Raw genomic sequence first — 10,824 nt, 5'->3', positions numbered from 1 at the left:
CTTCAGCATCTTCTGCCAAGTTATTTCTCAGATTTTTTCCTACATGAAACAAAGTTTGAAACTAAGGACACAAATCAGGCACTTCCTCACTCATGCATGCTCTTTGCATACATGCATGTATGCTTTTTCACATGCAAGGATTGCTTTTTCATGCATGCATGACTTTTGTATGCACCCATTGGCCTTTCATGCATGCAAGTATGGAATGCCTTTTCATGCATGTATCATACATTCATGTTTTTTTGCATACATGTATATGGACACATTGCATGCGTGTAGAAGCACATGACGGCCCTCAGATTTTTCTACCTGCAAGGTTGAAAGCCAACTTTTTCAGAAAACAAAAAAGCTGTCTTTCACAGACATTGTATTTCCATAATTCCTACTTGAAGGCCCATAGGCTATTATTTTCGGCAATTGTTTTAGCATCTTCTCCACGTATGTAGCTTTTGTCACATTTCTTATTGTAATTTTTGGACTTGTTCCCTCTATTTGGCTAGTAATTTTTTTTAACTCTATCAAAAGTGTGTTCATCTCCCTGTGATCTTCAGGGTAGCAAGCTAATCAGAGTCTATGAGGTCATGAGACAACAGCCCATTTTGTATATGTAATAGGCCCAGACGTTAAGACAAAAGAAGATGATCTTTGTAGTTTTTTTGCAGTGTCTGGTTTGCCTCTGCTATTTTAAGTTTTCTTTCTGGCAAACCTAATGAGGGGATGCAGCAGTGGTGTAAAATATTTTATATTTTTGAGAGGTAGAAACCCAAAAAAACCCAGATTGAAGGAGATTCCCTGATCATCGCAAATGCATGTAGACAGAGGAGAATTCACAATTGAAAAATTGAAAATTCAGTATGTGCTTCTTCAAGTGTGGCAGCTGCTAGATAGTTTTGAAAGCTATGAAGTCCATCATTGTTATAGAAAAGCCAATCAATTAGCTGACTGGTTGGCAAACAAAGGCTGCAAACAACTCGAACCTGTGATGTAATCGAGCAAATAACTATTGTTTTTTGCTAACATGTCTGTTTTCTTGCAGGTTTAAAATATCATTGGTGTAACGTCCTCTGTGGATGATTGTTCCCTGGCAGTTTAAAATCTTTTGCAGCATCATCTTGCATCATATTCCACCATAGATGATTGTACTTTGCCAGGACAATCTTTATTGATGCATCATGTTCCATCGCGGCAAATGCTTTGGATGTCCTGTCAGGCGGTACGATGGCAGAAGCTCATTCAAACCGAATGAAGTGAATAAAGTATGAACTAAATGCCTGAAGATTTTGGATGGTCCTCTCATCTTTGTGAAAGCAGTAATCACCAAATGCATGTGCCAGATCCTTTCAGAGGAGATATAAGCAACTAGGTGATTAGATTATGAATTAAATGCCTACAGATATAGTGCGGCCCTCATTATTTTGAATGATGTATACACCGATCACATGTGATAATTCTGGGTTGAGCAATGCTCCTCAGATTTTTGTTTGGTTGGCAGACTTTTTGAGAATGTTGTGTCATTTCAAATCTCCAGGCAGGTTGAGCAATGCTCCCCAGTTTTTAGTCAGTAGTATGTGTGGGTTGAGCACGGCTCCTCAGTCTTGTCTGTGTCTAGGATCTTTTTGCAAATCACTTGTTGATATCTGTCTAATTTTTGGATTGAGCAATGCTCTCCTAAAATTGGACTCCTTGTTGCAGTTTTAGAAATGCTCATATCTATGTATTAGTTTAAATATTAATCTACTATTTATATATACACCTTGAGCATTTTACCCAAAAAAAATACCACTTTATAACTCATAAAATATAAACACTCCCTGGTGAGGATGTTTGTAGTAAAGCCTACAATTTGCACTTTGGGAAAAGCTTTTAAAGTGGCCAAAAAGGGGAAGCCACAATACCACTTTATAACTCATAAAATATAAACACTCCCTAGTGAGGATGTTTGTAGTAAAGCCTACAATTTGCACTTTGGGAAAAGCTTTTAAAGTGGCCAAAAAGGGGAAGCCACAATACCACTTTATAACTCATAAAATATAAACACTCCCTAGTGAGGGTGTTTGTAGTAAAGCCTACAATTTGCACTTTGGGAAAAGCTTTTAAAGTGGCCAAAAAGGGGAAGCCACGAGCTTACATTGTGTTGCCTCAAATTAAACTGTCTTTTTGAATAGGAAATAGTTGCCCAAGCCAGAGATTCATAGCTTTGTTCCACTTCTTATGGTGAGACATGAATAATATTCTGAAGAGTAAAAAAGACATCCAAGTATACAAATGCTTTTTTGCCTGTGGTCTTGTAAGAAAAATTATTTAACTTCCTATACAAGATTAAAATAAGACAAGCAAGAAATTTAACCAGCTCTTCGACAGACAAATACATTCAATGGCGACATGTAACATGACATTACATGCATGCGAGAAATAGGATAGTGTGGAGTGATCTTAAATTTACAGGTTCATTAATTTGACTTCAATCTTGAGTTGTGTGAAAAATAAGCTCTAAACTAATCATGAATAAAACACATAAATGCTTAATTTAAGAATTTATTCAAATACTTTTAAATTGGCAGAACACTAGTGCCATTAAGTTATGACATTTTGGCTATGGATATTCAAATATTCTCAATGTATTTTAGTTAAAGAAGCTATAACTTCTGACCAATACAATTCATCAATCAGAGGGACCCAATTTGGAAGCCATGCTTCCATCCCAATCATCAAATCAATCTCAAGAAAGAATGAGCCTTATTCAAGAAATGGTATCTCAACAGCACATTTTGAATGTTGGGGAGGAAAATTGTTTAAAAACATACCAACAGCAAAAGACATGCGGCAGTGAACAGTATCCTAAAACACATACAATTCAGCAGCAGGATGCTGTGATTATGATATATCAAATTTCAATATTCCACGTCCTCTCTGCAATTAACTTTGGTGATTTATTCAATGCGTCGATATTCACTGATGCTGAAACCTGAAGCACCAAAAAAGAAGACATCCGTAGTGATCAAATTTCAATACAGCATTGAATGGATTTGGCTTTAGAAGATCCACAAAGGTTGAAAGAAAAATGAAATGAATTAGCCACTTAATCACTCGCAGAATTCATTGGCCCCTTATCTGAAAAGAAATCACCAAGATACAACAGAAAAAAAAAATTGTTGGGGACCTAAATTCCTTTTATTGAATTAAAAACTCAAAATATTGATGTGACTTTCAACCTATCAACATCAAAAGTTTGAGTATATGTTATATGAAAAAATCAACAAATATGAAACAACTACAACATAGTCAGGAATAAATATCTAGCTAAAGCAATAATGTAGAATAGTGTCAATACAAATCCTCACGGAAGCACAATTTTAAATGTTACCTAGGGTTTTGCACATAAACACTAAGACGCACAGGTCAACAGTACCTTTCCAAGGCGCATGATACAGCTAATTCGAAACAATACCTTCTAAGTCCTGAGCAAGACTCATCTAAATCTATGAAATATCCTCCAGTCTTGCCTACAGGACAGGATATGGGAATGCCTGATATTTAAAAATATACTTTCACAATTGAAACTTAATATCTCTGCCACAACCTCTTTAACAGAATATAGGCCTAAACATATGTATTCCTCCGATGAAATGAGATTTCCACAATCCATAGATTGTCTTCTCTTTCATCTCTCCCCTCTTTTTAAGTATCATCCTAGTCTGCAATCACTCATATTTTGCTTAATGTGCTCTCATTCATCCTGATGATGGATCACGGAGTGTGATCCGAAACGTTGATCAAAAAACTTGCACACAATCATTTCCAGAAGCTTTTACAGATAATATGTATTCCTTTATTAACAATAAAGACATAGAACTTGCAGGTAAATGCATGGCGAGATACACACTCGCCCTTCATGCACAGTAGAAATATCAAAGAGCATACAAAAGTAGGCATCAACACCTACAACATACTCCTTGATGACCATGAAAGGAAATAAATCTATAGTGATATAATATTAGGATTAGAGATATATTAAATTATATTTACTTTTTTTATTAAGTGATTTGGTAGAAGTTTCAAACAAGCCGATTCAACTTGAAAGTCCCCAGAAGAATAGGTAAAACAGAACTTCAACAAAGCAGCAAAAGGCAACCTAAGCCTATTGAGAGGAGATGGGATCTTCAGCAATTTCCAAGGTAGACGTATGCTGATATACTCTGAAGACCTCGGTAACTCTTCAAATAATCTAGCAGAGACAAATGAACCCTTAAGCAACTAAGATAGCAAAAGAGAATGTACAGACTAAGATAAGCTATAGTAACATAATTCCAAACAGTAGTACTACTCCAAATTGGCATCTAAACTGAATTAGACAAGTAACTAAAATATCATGGCTAAATCATTCTATCAAATATGCCAGTCATCTCAGAGGGTAGGTAATAAGGTGGTAGCCCACCTTGCTAGTAATGGAATGAACCTTGCCATAGAAGAGAATGGACTATTTATATAAACAAAAGTATTATGGACCTCATACCAGTCAGGATTGCAAGAGACAGTTAAATTAAACATTCAAAGAGCCTCAAAACCCTAAGGCGTGTAGATTAGTCCCCTTTCAAATTCTCAATTCTTATCGCAGTTTCTCATGATTGGGAATGTTGCTTCAATGTCTTATGAAGGTGGGCACGATTTGGAATTCTTGGCCTGTCATCGGAAGTGTTGATGTGTTTTTTATGACAGTGTCGAACACAGAATAAAGTTGCCTAATGGTCACTTCACTCTCTCTTGATCAAAGTACGATTGCATGCTAAGATTGCAGAAAGTTCAAACAATCGACTCCAAGGTTCCTTTATGCTACGGACGTGACTCAATTGACTGATGTGTTTGCTGGTAATCCAAGGGGCCTTACGTTTGCATCATTCTTTCACTTCTTTCTTGTGGCTGGAACTCCATCATCAAATATGGCAATTTTGCGATACATCTGCTTCGAATGGACTAAAATGAACTGAAAGTAAAAGGGAAAGGGTTTAGAAGGATCTAAATCTACTCTTAAGGGCAGTGATAACAATGAATAGTGCTCTGGTGGACAAATTCCAAATAAACCAAGCTCTGCTTCGCCAAGATCAACTACAACTCCGCAAGAACCGGTGCAATCTTCTGGGGATGCTAGAGGATTTTCAAATCGAGAAAGTACATTTGAATACCCAAAAATGGCGCAATCCAAATGATTATCCACAATCGAACTTAGCACAAATTCAAGGGGCTCAAACAAACTTTACACTGCAACTTACAATCAACAAGATGCAAAAAGTATGAACCATGGAAATTCATCAGACACCATTACATTCTCCATTGAAATCAAAGCACTTCACTATTTCTACTCTAAGTGAGGAAGGTGAAACCATGCAAGCTTTGAAAAAATAACTTAAGTGGACACCATCAGAGAACAATGTTTCACTATTATTATCTCAAAACTTATCGCAACAATTCATACAAGGCTCCCTCCTTTCAAATGAGGGGGGTCACCCCTTTATATAGGCCTTCGGCCATGATTACATGCAAAACCCTAATTAGGGTTTCCCCAAAAGATTCTCCACTCAAAATGCAACAAGGTGGGGAATCAGCAATTAATACCCATGAAACCCATATACAATCAATTCCAATCCTACCAAAAATGGCACCCATAAAGCATTAATTAACCATCACATTCAAAAGGTGCCCAATATGCAATGAATATACCCTCATGCAAAAAACGCCCCATGATGCCATAAATGCACCATCATCACCTAAACGTGACGGCTGCATGCAAAAGGAATCTGCCATATCGCCATAAATGTGACGGCTGCATGCAAAGAGATGCTTCATTAATTCAGCGTCTGTTGACTCAGCTACCACTTGGCGAGAAAAAACCCTGGAGAGAGAAAACTTCAGAAGAGAAGAATTTGATCCATGAAGAGTTTTCTTGAAGTTTGTCGAACTTTCCTTGCTCTAGAGGAGATTTCCAACACTTTTCAACCACCTCTTATTTTTTAGGAACTTTCCTAAAATTTAGGACCCGGGTCCGAGAGAGAGAATTTTCTCATGATTCCAAATCTGCAAGAATTTTTGGATTCTGATAAGATTTGGTGTCCAAAATTGAAAATTTCAAAAAATTTCCTGAGGGGATTTTCACTTTTCCATTACTCCTTGATCCTTGGATTTTCATGTCTTAGACAATTTCCTCAATTTTCTAGCTTGGGTGTGGAATTCACTTTGATGAAGGAGTTTCATTATTTCCACACCTTAGAAAATTTTCAACTTCCTAACTGGGTATGGGATTTTGACTTTGATAGAGGAAATTCATCCTTTCCATGCTCTTCCTTGATACCTTGATACCTTGACTTAGGCACCTGCCTTTGAACTTGGGCAATGATTCTACATTGGTAAGGAATTTTGTGATTTTGAAGCTTTCCATGACCATCAAGTTTTGGCATCCTAGTACCTTCCTTATGCACAAATCTCACTTGGTGATGGAATTTCGAACCTTCTTGGATTTTCCATGCCTGGGCCAATTTAACGACCTCCTGAGGAGTAGGGTGCAATTTCTCCCAAGGCGTGGAATTCACTCTGCCATGGAATTTCTTCCTTCCTTTGATTTTCTTTTCTTGACTTAGCCATTTCAACATCCTTTCCTTGGCCAAGGCGTTGATCCCTCCATTCCCTGGAATCTTGAATTTTCTCCATCTTCCACGCCTTGTGTGTTTTGACGCCTTAATGAACCCTTGGGCGCAAATTCTCCATGGAGGAGGAATTCATGAGTTTGAGCATTCTTCCCTGCCTTCATGGATTTGGTGCCCCATCTTGTGCTTGGGCGCTAATTTGCTTGGGTCATGGATTTTCCTTATTCTTTCATTTTCCTTCATCTCTCTTGTTTGGCGCCTTGATCATGGCTTGGGCACTATTTTACCTGAGGAAGGAATTCACAACTTTTCCTTCCATCCTTGACCTCTTTACTTCAGCGCCCTACCTAAGTGTTGGGCAGAATTTTGCACTGGAGGAGGAATTTTGTCAATTTGTGAATCCTGCATGACATCCATTTTGGCGCATGTCCTTGACCTGGGGCAGAATTTTGTTGTGGAGGAGGAATTCATCAATTTGTGAATCCTCCATGAGACCTCTGTTTTGGCGCCCTGCTCAGTGCTTGGGCGGAATTTTGCTAGGAAGAAGGAATTTCATCACATTTAAGGTTTTCCAAGATAACACCTCTTTGGCGCCTTCATCATGGCTTGGGCACTAATCTCCTTTAGGCGTGGAATTCTAAACTTTCTCCATTCTCCTTGAGCACTCCACTTTGGCGCCCTCCCTTGGAGTAGGGCAGAATTTTCACTAAGTGGTGTAATTCACAATTTTCCATGCTTTCCATGTCAACTTCACTTTGGCGCCCTTGGTGAAGTATGGGCGCTAAAACCACTTGGGCAAGGATTTTCACATTCTCCGTGTTCTCCATGGACTCCTTTGTTTGGTGCCCTTGGCCAAACTTGGGTGCTGAATTGACTTGGGGAAGGATTTTCATGATTTTTTCCTCATTCTGTTCATCAGGATATATATGAAATACAACATTTAAGTATAAGAAAGGAAAAAGACATATTTCTTATACTTTAAGTTATATTTCATATATATTGTCAAGATGTTTGAAAGTGGTTTCAGGGCCCTAGGAATCATAATGCAAATTCTGGATTTTGGAAGATCTTTCAAATTTTCAGACTTAGTCAAATTTCAGGCCATTTTCGAATCAGGATGACATTGGTGGATTGATGTGAATTTCCAGACTTGGATGATTTTGCATGCTTTCCTCTTCTGGAATAGGAGTTCCAAACTTAACCTTTTTTTAATCCAACTTGTCCGCCTTATGACTCTTCTAGATTTAGAAATGGTCTTCAGGAACGTCCAGTCTTCAATGTCTTCAGAGATATTCAACTTTCGGTGTTTTCCTATGAAGATCCTACCAAAAATAGATTTTCCCAAATAGTAAGTGTTTCAAAATGTCAAGGTTTGGACAAAATAGATCAGAAAAGCACTTACTAAAAATAGAAACTTACTAAAAATGGAAATTACTAAAAATAATAATTTTGATTTTTGGCAAAATTAGACCAATCTGAGAGGCAGTGAAACTTACTAAAAATAGTAAGTGCTCAAAATTCGCTCAAATTTTACTGGGAGGCTCCTTGAAGGGTCTTGATTCCAATCGTATGTTCAGTTTTTCTAAAACCCTAACAAAAACCCCTAAAATCTAGGACTGAAGGCAAAAACCCTAAAACTAACAAAAAAAGTCTTAGACTTAACCAAATTCACTCAAACAAAAAAACAAATTAACTCCAAATGACCCTCGAACACTCGCAAACTTAGAGAGAGACTGACGAGACTGTTGCGAAAAGACCCCAAAAACGAAAGCCAAAAGACCGGGAGGGCCTAAAAAGTAGGGGGTCCCCATTTGCAATGGGGCGATGTGTGAAAATGTCACAACAAGAAGTAGGGGTGATAGTAAATGAAATGAATGTCTTACAGGTGGTGGATACATTTTTTGAAACTCCTAGAAAATTCCAAGAAACTCTTAGTTCAGTGTCATTGGGGAGCTTTAGTGGGAAGAGTGAATTGTGATGTAGTCTATGCTGTTCTAGAAGGATCTCAAACAAAGGCAAAGACTTATATGCTACTGAATGTCTTGATGTATTGGAGGTTAGATGGTCTACAATTAACACTTTTCTCTAAAACCTTAGAAGTATAGTGATGGGTGATGGAATAATACTAAGAATATAAAGCATCATTAGTTGCTTTCTAGACCTAATATCGAACTGGTCTACTTCAGTTTAATATTTTATATGGTATCTATTTTATTAAAGTTTACTTAGGCAAAGAATTTTACCCTGGGTAGCTAATAAAAACATGTGTGCCACCACTGACTCTAGCTGTCAAGTTAGCACCCTCCTATGTTGAGTTAACACCCCTTTTAGTTCAGTCATCTCACCTCCTATTCAACACTAGTTACCATCAGTTATGCACCAAGAGATAATGGAATAATACTAAGAATATAGAGCATCATTAGTTGCTTTCTTGACCTAATCTCGAACTGGTCTACTTCAGTTTAATATTTTATATGGTATCTATTTTATTAAAGTTTACTTAGGCAAAGAATTTTATCCTGGGTAGCTAATAAAAACGTGTGTGCCACCACCGACTCTAGCTGTCAAGTTAGCACCCTCCTATGTTGAGTTAACACCCCTTTTAGTTCAGTCATCTCACCTCCTATTCAACACTAGTTACCATCAGTTATGCACCAAGAGGTAATATATATGTGTGTACTCTTGTAATGTCCCCACTTTGAAATATAATTTAATAAAAAATAATAATAATAAAATTAAAATACAAAAGAAATAAAATAAAAATAAAATATAAAAGAATATAATTAAAATTTGATTAAAGTTAATGAATGGTCAAAAGACATGAAATGATAAGCTGCGACTCCCCCAAATATGAGGTATAAAAGGGAGAGGAGAACTCATTTGAAGGGGAGATAATTTGGGAATCATAAGTGCAGATCTGATTTAAATAAGAAGTGTAGATCTGATTGTGAAAGGTTGTGTCCCTTTCAAAGGGCAGAAATAATGAAGAGTTGCACTCTTTCAAAGGATTCTAATGGTGGAAAGGGTGTGTCTCTTGCCAAAGGGAATACATGATGAAGAGGTGTGACCTCTCCCTCACATTGAGAGATATAAAGGAAAGGAATCCAAAGCATCCAGTGTGATCATCATCAATCAGATCAGATCAGAACTGTTATTAAGTTACAGGGAGTAACATCTTTGTTCTTGGTGGTATGTATGGGGATGTGCATAATATGTATGCTTAATATATGAAGCCTGATAACTTTCTTATGCAGAATTTAGTAGTAATATTAATATAGACTGCAATATGTATGACAGTAATACTTAAATTCATATATATTCATAATACATGAGAAGTTAGTATACTCATAGCCCAAATACTTAATCATTTCTATTGCCCAGCCCCCCCATAAGGAGAGGCGTGGTGTTGATAGGGAGAGGCGTGGTGTTGTTCCATCCCAAATTAGGTGAGCCCCAAGGGTGGTCTGGACGGATGTTCCTGAATCCTGGGCCCAATTATGGAGGTGATGTCATCGCACTCTAGACAAGTAAATCCCCATCCAGGGTTGAGGATTAGAAAGTAAGAATTGGGGCTATAATATAGCCACTTTCAATTGTACAATGAATAAATATGGTTATCTAGTTTAATAAATTAATTTAAGGCATGATAATATTAAGTAATGGGTGTTGATTGTTGGAAAACAGGTAGCCTCCTAGTAGGGGGCATTACAACTCTCTTTAAAAAAATGAGAATGAGAGGCAACTTCTATTTATATACAACTGTCAAATTCTACTTTTGTGTATTGAATGAGCTAGTGGTAGTAAATAGTTTAATTGTCAAGATTCTAGTTAGAGCGATCCTAAAATCCTACATGGTATTAAAGTCAATTTGGCTATTTCGTTGATTCATCTTCTAAAGTTACTGGTTTTCTAAGCAAAAAGGTTCTATTTGTTGGGTGGGGAGACAGAAGGGGGCATATTTTTGCTAGCAACCTCCTGTAGAAATTTGTAACATACACCCTTTTTTTTTTTGTTTATTTTTTCTGTTTTCTGTTTTGAGTTGTTTTATAGAAATAGACGGAGATGCAGAAGTGGTATAACAATACATATATTGCAGCAAATAAACAACTGAAAACTCTTCAAATACAATATTTCAAAGCACCCACAACTAATAACAGACTGAAAGTTTAAAATATTATCAAACTTTGAA

General features: G+C 37.0%; 1 protein-coding gene across 1 annotated transcript in view; it reads right to left on the bottom strand.

Moving 5' to 3' along the window:
- Positions 1-2,519: 2,519 nt before the first annotated feature.
- Positions 2,520-10,824, bottom strand: part of LOC131064216 (outer envelope pore protein 24A, chloroplastic) — a 69,399-nt gene continuing 61,094 nt past the window's right edge. The window contains exon 3 of the mRNA XM_057998296.2: positions 2,520-2,965. Within this exon, the coding sequence (XP_057854279.1) occupies positions 2,885-2,965 (81 nt within the window). The 3' untranslated portion in view covers positions 2,520-2,884. The remainder of the gene's footprint in view (positions 2,966-10,824) is intronic.

This window comes from Cryptomeria japonica, chromosome 6 (assembly GCF_030272615.1).
Source record: "Cryptomeria japonica chromosome 6, Sugi_1.0, whole genome shotgun sequence".
Classification (NCBI taxonomy): domain Eukaryota; kingdom Viridiplantae; phylum Streptophyta; class Pinopsida; order Cupressales; family Cupressaceae; genus Cryptomeria; species Cryptomeria japonica.
The sequence above is the reverse complement of the archived record's forward strand: the minus strand, read 5'-3'. Positions and strand labels throughout refer to the sequence as shown.